Here is an 18,290-nt window from a genome sequence, read left to right as displayed (position 1 = left end):
ATATACTCCAGCCGATTATGTTCGCGGACGATACTAATATATTTTACTCGCATAATAACATGGAAACACTTTTTGCCACGATGAACACAAAACTAGCGAAATTAAAGGACTGGTTTGATTTAAACAAACGTTCGCTAAATATAAAAAGGACTAAATACATATAAATACATAGAAGAAGAATATAATACGTCAGCTGTTATAAATGGAGCCAAAAGTTAACATTTCTCTTCGACAAGCTCGTGAACTATGCATAGCGTAGATCCCGCAGGTTCTCAATTATAAGACTTTTTTGTCTTCTATGAGTCTCCTGACTTGAAAGTATAATGGCATTGCTATATTTTTTATTTTATCTCTCTTCTATTTTTTGTTTGTTTATATTAAATTTAACGTATTAGAACTTTTTGTAACGTTTTCCCATTGTAGACTCAATTTGATTTGCTGAAATAAATTTAACGGCTGAGTTTCGAAAAATGGTGTCCTTTCGCCACCAAAAAAAAAACACAAAAGAACGATGCTGAAAAAAGTGAAATAAGTGGTTCAAAAAAGCATATTTAAAAAGAAAAAAGTCCAAGTAAAGAAGTAGAAAGTAGAAAAGTAGAAAAGTGAAGTTGAAAGTAAGAAGTGGAGCTAGAAGTAAAGTAAAGTTAGAAGTAGAAAATAAAGGCTAGAGTTTGAAGTGGATTTGGAATCACAAATAGTAAGAACTTTGATATTTTTAGACGTTTGGTTTTTATGTCACTGAAGCAAGCAGACTCACATTTTGCAGGAAAAGCCACTTAAGGGGCTACGAACCGGTTAAAATGCTCACATATTAAAAATCCGACAAACGCGTTTTGCGCAATGAACAGACCCGCGCACTTTGCTCTCTGGTTTATTTTTTTTTAAAAAAGTATATTCAAAGAAATATTTCAGTGAGACTAGTTCTGGATAAAAACATGGCCAAGGCTGAAGAAGATAAGATTTCTAGATATATCTATATGTTCGAGTCTGTTACATACATAAATTACATACATGCCGGAGAAATTGCTCGACTTTCGTGTAAGTCACTAATATCGAAAACCAACAGCCGTTCCGTAGCCTCTTTAAAAGCCTGAAGTTCTTAAATTTTTATATTTTACCGCGTACGTAGCCATATTTGTTCACGTTTTGTTGCATAATTAATAATGCCCTGGCGCGAAACTGTTCCATTCGGAGGGTGCAACTATACGGAGTACGGCTCCGTATAGGCATGCGTATACGGAGTATAACTTCGTATACCGACATGTTTACCCTGTATAGATGGAAATATTTAGTACAAAAAAAGCTGCGAGCGGCGCAGACAGCTTTAAGAGTACAGTAGACGTCCGTTAATTCGAACATAAGGGACTAAATTATTTGTTCGAATTTGTTATTGAAAATGTTCGGATTATCGGAAGTTCAGAAAAAACAAAAATTTTAATAAACGTTTACAGGTTTTATGCTAATATAACTTTTTTACAACTTTACTACAACTTTTTATAAAAATCTTTTACCGTTGTTTGCTTGGCGATGGGAAAGGACTCCAAATCCCTTGTAAACTTCATTTTATTAGAAATGCCAATTTAAATAATATATTGAAAAGATTTTTGCGATTGATGCTATAAAAATGAAAACTTTTTTTTATTTTCCCATAACCGCCATGCAAAGAAGCCCAGGAAATGATAACTTCACACAGCTTTTAATGTTACTTGGAACTAAAGAGTCTTCCATTCTTTCAACATTACAAAAGTCAAGGTTAAAGTACACCCACAACGAAATTCAAAATGAACTTTTGGATTTGATGGCAATGTTGTTCGTGGAAAGCTGAGCCATCCGAGAGAATAAGTTTTTCGCGATAATGGCTGATGAATACACTGACATCAGCAACCACGAGCAACTATCTATATGCTTAAGAATCGTCTCTGACGATTTACAGATTAAAGAAGATCTTCTTGGTTTCTACAAACATTTTTTGGTAAATTTTCGGATCACGATTTGTAATCTCTGAACAAAAGCATCAAGATACTATTTAAAGAAATTTTGCTTTCTTTAGATTTCTAAGATTCTTTAACCATTGTTTCTTCTTTGACTGGTGACCAAAAATTTAGGCAATCAAGTAAAACATTTTTTAATCCCTTTTATATACTTATTGTTGTCACTTCTTCGCTAAAAACAAGTCCCTGAAATCGCCACAGATGCCGTTATAGAGGTTCTAGAATGAAACCATGGTGGGAAATTGTAAGTAACGACTAAAAACCTTGTCGGTTTTTTAGCCGTTACTTACTATTTCTGCTAAAAATTGGTCCCCTCACATTTAAAAACGTAACTTGGGCCCCGTCATATATTGCAATATTTCACTTTAAAGAACATTCGTTGGCACACTCCGTATAGCTAAAACAAACTCCGTCAGCTATACGGAGCATCACTCCTTATAGAAACCACACTCCGAACGCACATAACTAATGTATTGTCCAAAATGAAAACGCTACATAAAGCTGCTGGCTGACTAGCAAACGAAAAACTTTGTTGAACTATAATGTTATTAATTTTACATTACTATTGCTTCTCTTTATATGTGTTTTACTAAGCATAAATAGCTAGCTTTAGTTTTAGCTAAGTGCTCCCAATTTAAGTATATTTAACTGGGAGTCTTAGCTACTGTTAGCTAGCTAGCTAATGTTTAGCCTCCTAGTCCAGCTCCTTCATCCCATGGCTAGCTTTAACCCATGACTTCTGTTTTTATTCCTCTTTTTTAATTATCTATAGCTAGCTTCCTTAGCTTCCAAATTTTTCTTCTTTTATAAACACGAATTATGATGTAACAAGCTAGCTAGCTACCTACAAAATATTTCAAAGGCTTGAACTTTTGCAGGATAGTAGGATGTATTTTTATGCCCATAAAAGCTTAATTATTTTCACATTTCTTGTAAACTTTACAAGGGGACCACGTGCAATATGACAAGTAGAAAAACTTTTTTTCAGAATTTAAAGCGTGTGTGTTAAGTTATTTTTTATTGTTTTGTTTCTGACATCCTGTTAAACTTTTGTCAGCCTACATGTAAAATGCCAGGTTATTTTTACAGGGTTTATGACTTTATTTTGATTTATCAGAGGATGGTATGGTTGCTCCCATTTTTGTTTATGTTGCAAACTGCTGTTTTTTAAAATTTTGTGTAAACTTTTGTGGGAAAAAGACCACATGCATGCAGTATACTGAAAGAAAATATTTTTGTGGATTTGGACTCCACTGAAGGCTGTTGTGTAAGCTAATGGCTTTTTCATATTTGGTATTTATATAAACTTTTGTTGGGGAAAACTAAACTGTATTTGTTGATAATAAAAATTGATGTGTTTTATAACCTTTTTGTGGAAGATATATGGGCAATGACAATATAGAACATGCTGAATGAACTTATCTTTGTTGATTTGGATGTGCTTCTCAAAAGCGATCTGTTTTACATTTTGTGTAAACATTTGTGAAGAAGGACCGTCTTTGTTCATTCAAAATTTACTTTTTATTCTTTTTTGACATTCCCGTTTAAAATGGTTGGTAAAGGTCACTACAGATCATCATACTACGATAACAAATTTTGTGTTCTTAACCGGTTAATTTTTACATTTTGTGTATATTTTTTTGGGGAACAGGATAGTATGTAATCGAATAAATGATTTTCCAGACATAAATTTGATATTTTTGACACTTCTGATTAAAATATTAAAGGTTTTCAACAGAATCAAATGTAATAAGATGTACCTTTATAAGATGTAGATATTTAAGATGTGTTATTTCTGACTTTATTATTATTGCTGGTGTTGTGCATGATTCTATGCATTATTTTGATTAGCGTTTCAAGCTCTACACATTGGAAGCAACGTGTCAACAAATTTCAGGAAAAAAATATTGTGTATTGATGGGTCCTGGTTATAGTTCTCTTTTCCAATGTACTCCTGCCTAAGTGGATTTTCCGGTGTAAATTTCTAAAGAAAATTTTTTTTGTACTGTAGAGGACTTTATTGACATCAGCAAAATTTTAAAATTTTAAAACACTTATATCTCCTTATGTGTTTGCCAACACATGATCCTATGCATTATTTTTATCAACGTTTGAATCTGTACGCATTACAGGCGGCAGATAAGCTACATTTCGCCAATTTTTTTGGTATATGCACTGCTGACGTTAACAAAATCTGCAAAACAACCTAATCTTCTGCATCAGTGGATTCTTCCACGGGCCTTATCGACTACTAACTAAAATAAAAGACATGACACAGACGGATATTACTACACTCATCGCATCAAATTATCTTTGATTTATTGCAATAAGTTAAAAGATAGGTTAAAACTATATACTGGTAGATCTTGACTATATATTTGTCTGAAGGCAGAAGTTACTTCTTCTGTAAGAGTAAATGAAGACCCTCAGATAGCGAGTCTCAGTCAGTTCTAGTCAGAGTTGTTAATTGGAAACTTAAATAGTCCTCATTTATTTTTAATTAAATTATGGTTTTTACAATCGAAAGCAGCATAACCATACGGCATTTTAGCAGGGTTTTTTTGGTTTTGGTATAGTTTCTAACATTGCTGCTTTCGGAGAGTTAACTTTTAATTGCGCATGCGTAAAAATTTGCTCTAAGACGTTTAACGCGGATCTGAGACATTAAAACACCACTTTACCCAATGATAGACGAAAAATAACATTCGTAAGCAGTCATGGCCTTGAAAAATACGGAACTCTAAACGGACAAACCAAAATAATATATACCAGTTGTAAAAGGGCCATGGGAATATTTACTCAGGAAGAAGAACAAGATAAAAGATTGTAGGAATTTTGAAAACGTCAATTAACTCTTTTGTGTAGAGTCACTATGATGTTAATATGGTACTTCGCAGAAGATACTGACCGAAGTGTTAGATTGGGTACTTCTGTTGTTCTTTAATTACGTAAACATCTGGCAATCCATATAATAAGCGCGAATCGTCTCACTCACCCGAACAAACATAAATTAAATCCGCCATCATTTAAGATAGGCTTGGAGCTCATTGGTTGATTTTCATTCGGAGTTTGCTCTGAAAAATTATGTTTATTGGTTGATTTGAATAGGGATTTGCTCTGACACAAGCTTTCGTTTGACAAAAACTGAAGTTTGTAACATCCTCGTAGGAAGATTAGTTAAGTAGGATGGCTCTATGGATAAAATAATCTTTTTTTGGTAGTCTCAACTGTATAATACAAATTTAAGCTATTGTAGCCATAGCTAGCTAAGCTTACATTTTTTATTTCTTTAGCCTTTAGTGATGTTGAAAAGGAACAAGTTTTAATTGCTTAGTTAAATTTTTATAGTTTGTTATTATGCGTGAAATGTCCAGTGATGTTTTTTTTGTCACAAAGTTTGATTCCAGACACAGTACACTAGACTTTCAGATGTGAAGTATAGTGTAGTAAGTGAAAAACGCAACTAAGCCAGGAATGTAATTTAGATAAACGTTGAAGAGCAGAAGATAAAGTTAAGAAGAAAGTTCAAGGAGGGTTATATAAGGAACGTACGCAACTTCGGAAGTTTAGTTGGAAAATTAATTCAACATAAAGTACGCAATTCTTTAACTTTATCAAAGCAGTAACATTTAAGAAAACACTTCGAGTAATGTGTTATGAGTAAGTTTATTAGTTTTTTACCATATTTGGACATTTGTATAATGGCGGAGTTTTGACGTCATATTTTAATGGGATTAAGTTGTTCACACCATAGACGAAAATATATTAATTTTTTTGGGATGATGTCGGAACAACGTATGTTTTCGCGAATCTGGTCTGTAAAATACACATTCTTCACGTCATATTCTTAGAAAAAAAATCATACACATTCATTACCTTTATATTGAATTATCAAAGCAGTAAGTTTTAAAACTTTATAATGTTTATTAGTATCTTTATCAGTTTTTACTATATTTGGTCATTGCCATATTTTTTTATTTATTTTTTTGGCAATAAAATTACATACAACTATTTTAAAATTACAAATAAAAGCATAAATCTTTACAGTGAGATGTATAATATAATATACATGTGTGCGTATTAGGTACGTTGAATTAAATGGCCAGAGTAAATGGAAGAATATGTAGCCTTATCATCTTACACCTCACATAGCCGTCATTAAGAGCTGCCAAATAAAAATTGACAATTAAAAATTTATATTACGTTAAATTAAAAATAGCGTTCTTTCAGAAGAACTCGTTCTTTATAACTTCGTAGCAGCTGATGAAATTCTAAATTGCTTTGTAAATGGAATACTTTTGTTTTGGACCTCGGTTTGATATTGAAATTTTTTTTATATTAGATATGATTTTTGGCCGAAGAAAATTGTTACCTAAAAATCTAGTTGGATATTTATGTTGAACTTTCTTAAACAGCGTAATGAATATATCTGGTGCTATTAAATTTTCAATCTTATACATGAAAATACGGACTTGAAAAATGTTTAGCTGACATGCATTGAGAATACCAAGTTCTTTTAGCAATGGTCTAGAATGGGAACATTTGTTCTGTCGTAATATAATCCTACTGGTGTGTTTTTTGCTGAATGTGCAGGGTTTTTTTTCTTGTCATATCAGTGCTACCCCATGCAACGTTTGCATAATTTTAATAGCAGTATATGAAGAAAAAATATATGTTTCTTAAGCAGTTCTTATTCAAAGCGAAACTGGCTTAATATAAGATTCCTAAGTTTCTAGTAATTTAGTTTTTGAAGTGTTGAGGGATAATTCATATTTTAATGAATTTGATAAAAAGTATAAATATTTACTAATTTTCTCTAAAAATTTGAAGTTTTTCAAAATTCTAGAATAGAAGATATGAGAATTTCAGTACAGGCTATTTTCCTGTAAAATGGACCTTTTTCATACCCTGTTTTTTGTGCCATTTCATTTCCACTTCTCCTGCAGAGCATTGCATCGCGATTGTTCGTTCATATATCAATTGCGCACATATTAAAATGGTCATAAATTTGATTCTACTTAACGTACGGGGCTCATTGACCACTCGTTGCATTTGTCTCAGTCTGTGGAGCAATCTTAACTTGCTTTTGCGCTTAAACTCAGACTCAATAAAAATACCCCGTATCGCCTAACTGGCGTCAATATGATTTATCGTAGTTAAGTAACTTGTCCTTGAGCGATTAAAGATATAGTTTTTTAAGGAAGAAAGCGTACGTGACCACAGAAACTATTTTAATTACTTCTTTGTGTATAATTAATCCATGACGTAATTATATATAATTTTTGGCTTTATTTCATGTCTTGAAAGATTGACTACATCATTTACTAGTTTCTAATACGCGCCGAAGTTGTTTACTTTTTCACAGAGGACCAATCTAACAAGGTAGATCATTTCAGTAATTTAGTCAGTTAGCTTTCAATGGTGTTTAATTTACGGGTCTAAAATTATTACACTTGGGAAGTATTGGAGGCTAATACGAAATTCACAAATTGGTGTCGGACGGACATTGATAGGTTTTTGCTTGATACATCAAAATTAATTCACAGTAGCAATTTTGTTTTTTCATATGAGAAATAGCTTATAAGAGACTGTTTGTTTCCTTAAACATTTATTTTATCAAGTTTTTCTTTTCTTTGCGAATGTTGTATTAAACTTCACAGCTGTATTCCAATGGTTGATTTAGGAAGAAAAAAAAATAAGGAACAACATAAACAGGAAGTTTTTTATTGAGTATAAGAAATAAGAGGAAGAATATTTTTGCATAGTAAGTAATTTACTTTCTGCGGATCAATGAGCTTTAATTTAAAATGATTACATGCGATGGAGAGTGCAGCTAAATTATCAAGGTAAGAACTAAGTACAAGACACTGTATGTGTGGAAGGATACGAAGACTTGGCGCTTTTGTCCAGTTAAAGCTGCTATGAGTGTAATCATGCTTGATTTTCACATGTCTTTATTTTCAAATACTGAAAACATTTTAGTTGATTTTCTTTAAAGAACTGTTACATATGGCGAATGAAAATTTTCCGACTGTTCCAAAACCAGTATATTAAAAAGCAGTTTGCTGACCAGCTGGCGCGATGGTTTGCGGAAAATCTTATCCTTTTGCTTCATTACATGGGAGAGGTATTATGCACCGCCCCTTCCCCTCTGTCCTGTTTTCTTTTGATAGTGACCTTACGCACAGAGCTAAAAACGACGGCAACAAAGAACCTTACCCAGAGAGAAAGTAAAACCGCGCGCAAACTAATGTGAAAAGATTTAGTAATTTACGATCTGCCTTTTCTAAAGCTGCTTTTACACGATCAAACTTTATATGACATCAAATTTTACATTCCGTTCTTTTTGCTCATCAACATGAGCGTCGTTGACTTGCGAGGCTGCTGTAATAATTGGAGCATAAAAAACAAAATTAGAGAACTGAGACGTGGGTGAAACATGCTGTAGACAAAGGTACTCGTTCCGGTTCGGGAAGACTTGTTGCTGATCATTACAACATTTCAAAGGAAATTTGGGGTGGTTATCCTTCAGTGATAGCTATACCGCAAGGTAAAGTTTCACTGAATATTAATAAGAAAACATCGTTTCGGAGTATGAGGAGTCGGAAGCACCTGTGATACCGGAGGAAGGACGTGAAGCACGGGAGGAAGGACGTGTAATACCGGAGGATAAAGGAAAGTACAAAAACATGGAAAAAAATTATCTGCATATTAACGAGATATTGTGTTAGTTAACTTAACACAGGAAGAGCTACAGATAAAACGTCAAAACACTAAATTATTGCGAAAGTCACTGGAAGGGACAGAGCAGGCAATAAAAGCGATGACCGAATCAATAAATTCTATTGGAAATGGAATAAAGGAGGGCCTAGGACTTTTGGGCAATGCATTTTTACAATCTGAAACACAACCAGCTCCTCATCCTCCATATCCTTATTACAACCAGGGTCATCACGCACCACAATATCAACAACCGTTTACGTCTCCACCTCAAACACCAATGAGAACTGAAGAAAAATAGACTTTTTATTGTATATATTCTTTTTGTACATATTTGTATGAAAAGCTTATCGACTGATCTTAACGACTTGGAAAGGGTGGCTAATGATACACCAAATGTATTACATGTCATCCGTAGCGAGCCTTGATCCTTCAAGTAATATAGGACCATTGCGGTTGTTTTCTCAGCAGAAAGAAATGAATTGTGTGCCGGTTCAACTTCTACACGGAATTTATCAACTAAATTCATAAATATAGGGTAGTCCATTCTTAAGTTCTGACACCATTCCTGTTCCAGCAACGCTCCAGAGTATAAATTTTGACACCAAAGATTGGTACGTCCTGGGTTGATCCATCTTCTTCTTTTTCGTCTTTTATTTACCCTAAATAAAAAAACTTCAGTTGTAAAGAAAATAATTTTCTTTCTGGATAAATCACAGGACAGGGAGCAAGAAGCAAACTACCTATGTTTTGAATTCTGCATTTTTCCTAGTACAGCATTGTGATCTTTCACAGCATTAAACAGGTGTCGTTGCTGTTGCCTACGAAGTGATAGTAGATACTCAACATTTCTCGTAAACACAGCAACCAATTAACCCAGCGAATTTAAAAAAAAGGATATAAGCAACGAGAAGTTTTTCATAGCATATGTCTTGCTTGTCGCCATCTTGAAAATAATCTTAAAAATACGCGCTGGAGCTAGAAAAATGATTGGACGAATTTTATTAACTCGCCAAGGCGTACCGAAATTGTTCATGTAAACAGAAGGGCTATTTTAAACCAGGGTGAAAGTCAAACTGGTTTGAACTCACTACGAGCTCCATGAAAACGCTGCCTAAGAGATTTTCTTTTTCTTGCTAATGTGCGTAACGTGATTAATGATGAAGAATACACACCAGCACAATCAAAACTTAGGTAAACTCATAGCCAGGAGACCCAGCGTAATTTTTTTTACCACCGGGAAATCGCAGTAGTTGAGGTGGGAAAAATAACGCTGGGTCTCAAACGATTTTTCTGCGGCCAAAACCTGGCCGCGCTTTTTGATTGGCTAATTCTATTGTTCTCTGCTCACGTGATTATTATTGGGGAAAGCCCTTTTCATCCCGAATATTCCAGTGAGTGGTTTCACTCACCCTAACAAACATTAGTACTCTACAAAGTTTTTACCAGAGTCAGATTTGGCCAAGCTTGGTAAACAACTCACAGATAAAATAAAATGGCCTTCAAAGCGCTTAGTCACATTGTTCAATTTAAACTCGGGGTTTCGGCTGAGTCATTTGTTTGCGTCTAAGCTTTTGTTTCAGAGAAACTCATTATATCAACTCGAAGAAGAAAGCTTAGTTAACTAGGCTAGTAAACTCAAAGAAATATATTTCTTCCAAGTAAAGATATTTATTAACGTTTATGTTAAAGGGATACCTGCATTAAAAATGATATTTTATTATGTTGTGGAGAATAAAAACTTGTTTATCAAGTCCTTTGAAATGGGTAAGGGAGTGTAAAAACTTATTTTTCAGGGTGGAAAATAAAGCCCAAAGAATAAAAAAGTTGAATGCAATTATTAGTTGACACACATCCACCGCATGTTTGGTTAATATTAATCAAATTCTTAATGTGTACTGCAATGTGTTTATTCAGTCTTTACCATATTTGTAAATTTTCGTAGTCGTTGGTGAGCAGCCATTGGAAAAGGTAAGTAAATTTGTATTGACGCTATTTCAGCCTGCTTTCCACTTCAAGAAAATTTTCTGCAGAGAGGAACGGAGAAGAACACAACATAAAACAGAAAATTTTCTGCTGGTAATTTCTGCTTTATGTTATTGCGCACATTTTAACACACAAAGTAAACACCCTTTGCCCAAATATGACGAAAAAAAGCTGTCCATTATGGTTACCCGCAGTTCAGAAAGTAAATATTGAGAAAAAAGTACAAAATGGTACGAGACAAACGTAACAGAAAGCAATCAATATGTTGCTTTCAACTAGGTCCGTAAAAAAAGTTAATTACTTTAATTGCTGTGATCTTATTGGTTGATTATCTCCTTAACTAATAAATAGCTAAAGATGATTACGGTCATTGCCCGTCAATAAAAGCTTTCGCTGTCTAAAAAAAATACCCAACGTTGGATGAACGACGTTTTTTTAGCGTTGATTCGACGTTGAATTCTGGTCACGACGTCGCAACCCTAAATTCAACGTTGTTTTAACGTTGTATTCGCTACCCACGTAAATCCAACGTCTTTTCAACGTTTGGTTTACCACGTTAAAGTGCTCAGGGAAATGACGTGATAAAATCTATATTATTCAACAACAATTAAAAACTGTTCCTGATACTAGAGATGAATACCAAAGTCCATTATTGGTCATCTATATAATAATACGCCAGTTCCGTGTGTCTGTCTGTCACTTTTGCAAAGTGGATTACATTCTTCAAAATTTTCTTTAACAAATTCTATAAAACATCGCCTATCAAATTGTTCTGTAATTTACCAAACTTTACCGATAAAATAGTATTGACGTCAAAGGAAAGTTAATTAAGATTAGTGAAGCCATTACAATGCACTTAAAACTTTGAGGCCAAATAACTTGGAAACGAGGTGGTGACGTCAATGTTTTTTCACCGCGTGGGTAACTAGGGACAACCTGGGACCAATTTGGGTAAGTTTTCCAAACCTGGGTCCCCAAATCCGTTTCGGAATGGACGGTTTGATGACGTCATCAAAAAACCTTTAAACCTTGATATCTCTGCAACCGTTTGTCAAAGATACATGATCATATACATTTTCTTGATCAGCATTTCAAGATCTATACGATGAAGGCAACAGGTATACATATTTCTGAAAAATTTTTTTTGGGCTTTCACAGGTCTCTGCTGATGTCTGCAAAATTTAAATGATGGTTGTTTTTCTCTGTTATCCTGCCTAAGTGGATTTTTCCACGGGCCTTATCGACTAGTCTATATAATAATACGCTAAGTGTGTCCGTCTGTCTGTGACAGGCAAAGTTTATATCGTCATTTTCCTTTGATGTAGCCGAAATTTCCTTTGAAGTCTCCGAAAAAATTATGTCCATTTTGCTGGCGGGTTTACTTTGTTTACATCACGTGATCAAAATGGAGCAACTTGATTTGCTGAAATAAATTTAACGGCTTTCTTTACAAAAATGGTGTCCCTTGACACCGAAAAAAACAGCAACAAAAGAACGGTCCCTATGTCTTGAAAAAAGTAATTCAGAGAAAGAAGAGTCCAAGAAGTGAAGTAAGAAGTGGTAGTTAGAGCTAGAAGTAAAGTAGTAATATCTCTATAATAATACGCCAGTTCCGTGTGTCTGTAACAGGCAAAGTGGATATGTTCATTTTCCTTTGAAGTAACCGAAAAATGCATGTCTAATATGTTAAATTTTCTGACGTTACGACGCGACGTCAATAACGCTACTTTAACGTCAATATCCTATATTAAATTAATGAAGCCACTACAGTGCACTTAAAACTTTGAGGCCAAATAACTTGGAAACAAGGTGGTGACGTCAATGATTTTTCACCGCGTGGGTGACTAGGTACCACTAGGGACTAATTTGGGTAATTTTCCCCAACCTAGGTCCCCAAATCCGTTTCGGAATGGGCGGGTTGATGACGTCTTCGAAAAACCTTTAAACTCTAATATCTCTGCAACCATTTGTCAAAGACGCATGATCCAATACATTTTCTTGATCAGCGTTTCAAGATCTATACGATGAAGGCAACAGGTATACAAATTTCTAAAAAAAATTTTATGTACATTATTTTCATGTACATTATTTTAACCAGCATTTCCACCTTTACACATAACAGACTAAGAATAAACAAATTTCGCGAATTTTTTTATCTGGACTGCACTGCTGACGTCAGCAAAACATCTAACAAACTCTCTTTTTATTGACCTTTTGCCTAAGTGGATTTCTCCACGGGCTTTATAGACTATCTATATAATAATACTCCAGTTCCGTGTGTCTGTAACAGGCAAAGTGGATATGTTCATTTTCCTTTGATGTTGCCGAAAAATACATGTCTATTACGTCAAATTTTCTGACGTTACAGCGCGACGTCAATAATATTACTTTAACGTCAATATCCTATATTAAAATAATGAAGCCATTACAGTGCATCTAAAACTTTGAGGGCAAATAACTTGGAAACGAGGTGGTGACGTCAATGATTTTTCACCGCGTGGGTAACTAGGGACCACCTAGGACCAATTTGGGTAATTTTCCCAAACCTGGGTCCCCGAATCCGTTTCGGAATGGACGGATTAATTACGTCATCAAAAATCTTCAATCCCTAATATCTCTGCAACCGTTTACCAAAAGTACATGATCCTATACATTTTCTTAATCAGTGCTTCAAGATCTATACGATGAATGCAACGGGTGTACGAATTTGTGAAGAAATTTTTCTTTGGAACTTTTGGTAGGAACTTTGCTGACGTCAGCAAAATTTTTATACCCTATATCTCCTTAGGCTCTTTTCAAAAACATACGATACTATACATTATTTTGATCAGCGTTTTAACCTCTGCACATTACAGACAACAAATGATTAAATTTCACCAATTTTCTTTTTGTATATGCACTGTTGACGTCAGCAAAAAATCTAAAGCAACCTAATTTTCCATTGTTCTTCTGCGCCTTAGTGGATTTTTCCACGGGCCTTATTGACTAGTCTCTATAATAATACGCTAATTCCGTGTGTCTGTCTGTCACTTTTGCAAAGTGGATTACATTCTTAAAATTTTCTTTAACAAATTCTATAAAACATCGCCGATAAAATTGTTCTGTAATTTACCAAACTTTACCGATAAAATAGTATTGACGTCAAAGGAAAGTTAATTAAGATTAGTGAAGCCATTACAATACACTTAAAACTTTGAGGCCAAATAACTTGGAAACGAGGTGGTGACGTCAATGTTTTTTCACCGCGTGGGTAACTAGGGACCACCTAGGATCAATTTGGGTAATTTTCCCAAACCCGGATCCCCGAATCCGTTTCGGAATGGACGGGTTGATGACGTCATTAAAAAACCTTTAAACCCTAATATCTCTGCAACCGTTTGTCAAAAGTACATGATCCTATACATTTTCTTGCTCAGCGTTTCAAGATCTATACGATGAAGGCAACAGGCATACACATTTCTGAAAAAAACATTTTGTGTTCTGACATGTCTCTGCTGACGTCATCAAAATTTTAATGACGGTTGTTTTTCTCTGTTATCCTGCCTAAGTGGATTTTTCCACGGGCCTTATCGACTAGTCTCTATAATAATACGCTAGGTGTGTCTGTCTGTGTGTCTGTGACAGGCAAAGTGGATGTCTTCATTTTCCTTTGATGTTGCCGAAAAATGCATGTCTAATATGTTAAATTTTCTGACGTTACGACGTGACGAAAATAACACTACTTTAACGTCAATATCCTATATTAAATTAATGAAGCCATTACAATGCACCTAAAACTTTGAGGCCAAATAACTTGGAAACGAGGTGGTGACGTCAATGATTTTTCACCGCGTAGGTAACTAGGGACCAACTAGGACCAATTTGGGTAATTTTCCCAAACCTGGGTCCCCGAATCCGTTTCGGAATGGACGGGTTGATGACGTCATCGAAAAACCTTCAAATCCTAATATCTCTGCAACCGTTTGTCAAAAATACGCGATCCTATACATTTTCTTGATAAGCGTTTCAAGACCTATACAATGAAGGCAGCAGGTATACAAATTTCTAAACAAAAACAAAAAGTTTGACTGGCCATTGCTGACATCAGGAAAATGTTAAAACCCTTATGTCTCATTAACTGCTTATCAAAAAGATATGATCATATACATTTTCTTGGTCAGCGTTTTAACATCTGCATAGTAGAGGCAACGAATAAACTATACTTGGCCAATTTGTTTTGTACCTGCACTGTTGACGTCAGCAAAAAATCGAAAACAACCTATTTTTCCATTGTCCTTCTGCCTAAGTGGATTTCTCCACGGGCCTTATCGACTAGTCTGTATAATAATACGGAGCTTCTGTCTGTGACTTTTGCGAAGTGGATAAAATTTCTTTGATAAAGTCTATAAAACATCGCCTATAAATTTGTTCTGTAAATTAGCAAACTTTAACGTTAGAGCAACATTGACGTCAAAGGAAAGTATATTAAGATTAGTGAAGCCATTGCATTGCACTTTTAAATTTAAGGCTAAATAACTTGGAAACGGGTGGAAATAACTGACGTCATTTCCTGCGTTGGTAACTAGGAACTACCTGGGACCAATTTGGGTAAGTTTTCAAAACCAGAGTCACTGAATCCGTTTCGGAATGGACGGGTTAATGATGTCATAAAAAACCTTTAAACCCTAATATCTCTGCATCCGTTTGTCACAAGTACACGATCCTATACATTTTCTTGATCAGCGTTTCAAGATCTATACGATGAAGGAAACAGGCATACACATTTTCTGAAAAAAAAAATTTGTGTTCTGACATGTCTCTGCTGACGTCAGCAAAATTTAAATGACGGTTGTTTTTCTCTATTATCCTGCCTAAGTGGATTTTTCCACGGGCGTTATCGACTAGTAAGAATAATAATTACCTTTATCTCTTGATATTTTATAATATTTTAATTATTATCTATTTTGTTATTTAATTATTTTTCCTTGTGTTTTTATGTATATATACCATAAGAGAACTTTTGCATTGGCGAATTGTTTTAATATTTGTAGTAAGTGTTTATAGCGAATAATTTATATACTACTTGTGTAACTTTTTAACTGTTTTAACTTTTTTTATTGATTGTTTTTAAATATATTGTTAAAATACTTTTGGCCAATTTATTTTGACTATAATCTAAATGAGGCTTATCACGTCGAGAAATGTCGTAAATTAGTGTTCTAACACCTGTCAAAAAATGGATTCTTAAAAACATTCCCGATATTGTTTCTCTCCCTATTGCTTCTTGCATAGCAAATAACCATTTTAGTTTTTTTTATCTTAGGTGAGACAATGGGAGACCTGGACAATTCTTTTGCTTCGGTATCTTATCAAGAACAACTTGAGAGAGCTATGTGGTACAAGAATGATCTGGAACAAGGTGGATGGAGAGAAATCCAAAATACCAGTGATGGAGGTTTTTGGATTAAAACCATGCCAAGTGATGAAGTTCCTATAAAGATACTGTTCACCTATAACATGCCGATGTCTGCAGCAATGTTTATGAAAATGCTTAATGCTGATCACCATGAACTACGTAAAAAATGGGACTCAGCTTTCGCTAATACAGAGATCCTTGAAAGATATCCCAATAATGGAGGCTATGTGTTGTTTCTCAAAACGAAAACTCCGTGGCCTTTGCGCGATCGAAGTTTTGTTTTGTTTACCGCACCAAATAAAGAAGTGGAATGGTTTGGGGAAAAGGCCTATCTTATAGTGCAAAAAAATGCTTGGCATAAATTAAAACCAACTGGCGATGATGGTATGGTTAGAGCTACAAACGGTGGGAATTTTTTTGTTGTAATTCCGGATGACAAGAATCCTGAAAGCAGTTGTCGTGTTTTTTCTTTATCTAATAATAACTATAACGGATGTCTACCTCAAACAAATATTGAGTTTGTATTGGCTCGGTTGGTTCCGAAGGTTATTGGAAGGTTGCAAAAAGATATGATAGCTGGATATGAAAAATATTTCAAGGACGGGCAGAATTAATAATAAGCAGCCTGAAGCAACATGTAAAGTAAAATAAAAAAATGTAAATGCTTTAACAACTGGAACACAAAAAAGCATCACGTTTATTTATTGCTTTTCGCTGTCACCATCTCCATTGTTTTTTTTTAAAAAAAATTGATTATACCTGGACATTTTGGCACGTATGGGTGGAAGGGCGTAAAGTTCCCGTTCGCGACAAATTCCGAACTATTTATGCTTAACTGACGAAACTTGAAACATTTGTGAAAAGTATTGATATAAACTTATTCCAAAAAGTGAAAATAATTAATGTGATGACGTCATAGCGACCAGAAATGACTTTGCACATACCAAAAATAGGCCATTAAATTCGGTCTCTGGCTTACCTCAGCAATAATTATTGCAGAGGTAAGCCAGAGACTGAATGAGTGCAAGCGAAGCCCATTTTGCGAGCGTAAATATTTCTTACTAAGAAACATTTTCAAAAAGTTAGTCAGTTGTCCACTTATGACTTTTAGTCAAGCTCCGCGTATTACCTCCAGATTAAAAAGTATTTTACCTACTTGCGTGTTTCCAAGAAGACATTTTTTGAAAACTATTTATCTGTCTGGTTTAGTGTGTTAGGCTTTTTGACGCAAAATGTGCAGATCGAAATTGGAAATTAAACGACGTTCAAAATTTATTCTCTCAAGGAAGAGAAGAGAAAAGAGGACGCAAACAAACATGTAAAAGAAAGGAAAGTTATAAATCTAACTTGTTGCACCTGCTTTTTCAATTTTATGGTAGCTTCAGTGCAACAAATTCCAGTTGATGTAATGTGCGATTTTTATTGTTCTTGTTGGTAATGAGAAAAAGAACTTTCAAATTCGTAAACCAAAAATACGGAAAACAGAAGAAATATTTCGTTCATTTATGAAAAATCAGATAAAAAAGTAGCAATCATGTAGAAAAAATTCAGGAATTCTCTGTGTAATATATTTTGAAACCTTTTTTGCAATGCGTTTATAATATATTCAGGGTTTTTTATGATAACTTGCCCAGAGCTGAAGGGCTTTGCATCTGCACCTCTATTCTGAAAAGAACCCCTGGAGACCTGTACACCGCTATATATAATAAAAAATCATTTTCCTTGATTACACCGCTGAGCATAATGTCTGCGAACATGGGGGACCTGTTCCTGGCTCGCATCCCTTTATATATTGATTTACGGAAAATAAATTAAATCAATCAATCAATCAATCAATCAATCAATCAATCAATCACGGAAAGTAAATATCAAAGCGATGAAATATATCTCCTTCATTAAAGTCGTATTCCGTCCGTACCATAAGTAGCGAGGCGCACGTGATGTCATATAAAAAGGACAAATATTTTGTCCGCTTCTACTTTAGATAGGTGTCCGCTTTGGAGTGGTTGGAACTAAGAAATTCCTAAATTTAGTTATGGCTTGTTTTTCACTAAACCGGCTTTCACTTGGATTGTTCCCCCCCCCCCCCCCCCCCCTTACTGGATTTAATGGGAAAAGTGTTAATAAATAACAGGGTATGGGTTAGAAATACCTTTTTAATATTATAGCTCTGGTCAAAAAAAAGTCGTGGAGTGAAT

General features: G+C 34.6%; 1 protein-coding gene across 1 annotated transcript; it reads left to right on the top strand.

The window, feature by feature from the left end:
• The first annotated feature begins 6,337 nt into the window (after positions 1–6,337).
• Positions 6,338–17,249, top strand: LOC130622343 (uncharacterized). Its single transcript, XM_057437800.1, has 2 exons — positions 6,338–7,373; positions 16,000–17,249. The coding sequence occupies exon 2, from the start codon at positions 16,008–16,010 to the stop codon at positions 16,704–16,706; it is 699 nt and encodes a 232-aa protein (XP_057293783.1). The 5' UTR covers positions 6,338–7,373; positions 16,000–16,007; the 3' UTR covers positions 16,707–17,249.
• Positions 17,250–18,290: the final 1,041 nt, after the last annotated feature.

This window comes from Hydractinia symbiolongicarpus, chromosome 12, assembly GCF_029227915.1.
Source record: "Hydractinia symbiolongicarpus strain clone_291-10 chromosome 12, HSymV2.1, whole genome shotgun sequence".
In the NCBI taxonomy this organism is placed as follows: Eukaryota; Metazoa; Cnidaria; class Hydrozoa; order Anthoathecata; family Hydractiniidae; genus Hydractinia; species Hydractinia symbiolongicarpus.
Note: the sequence above shows the minus strand (reverse complement) of the source record. Positions and strands in the feature narration are given on the sequence as shown.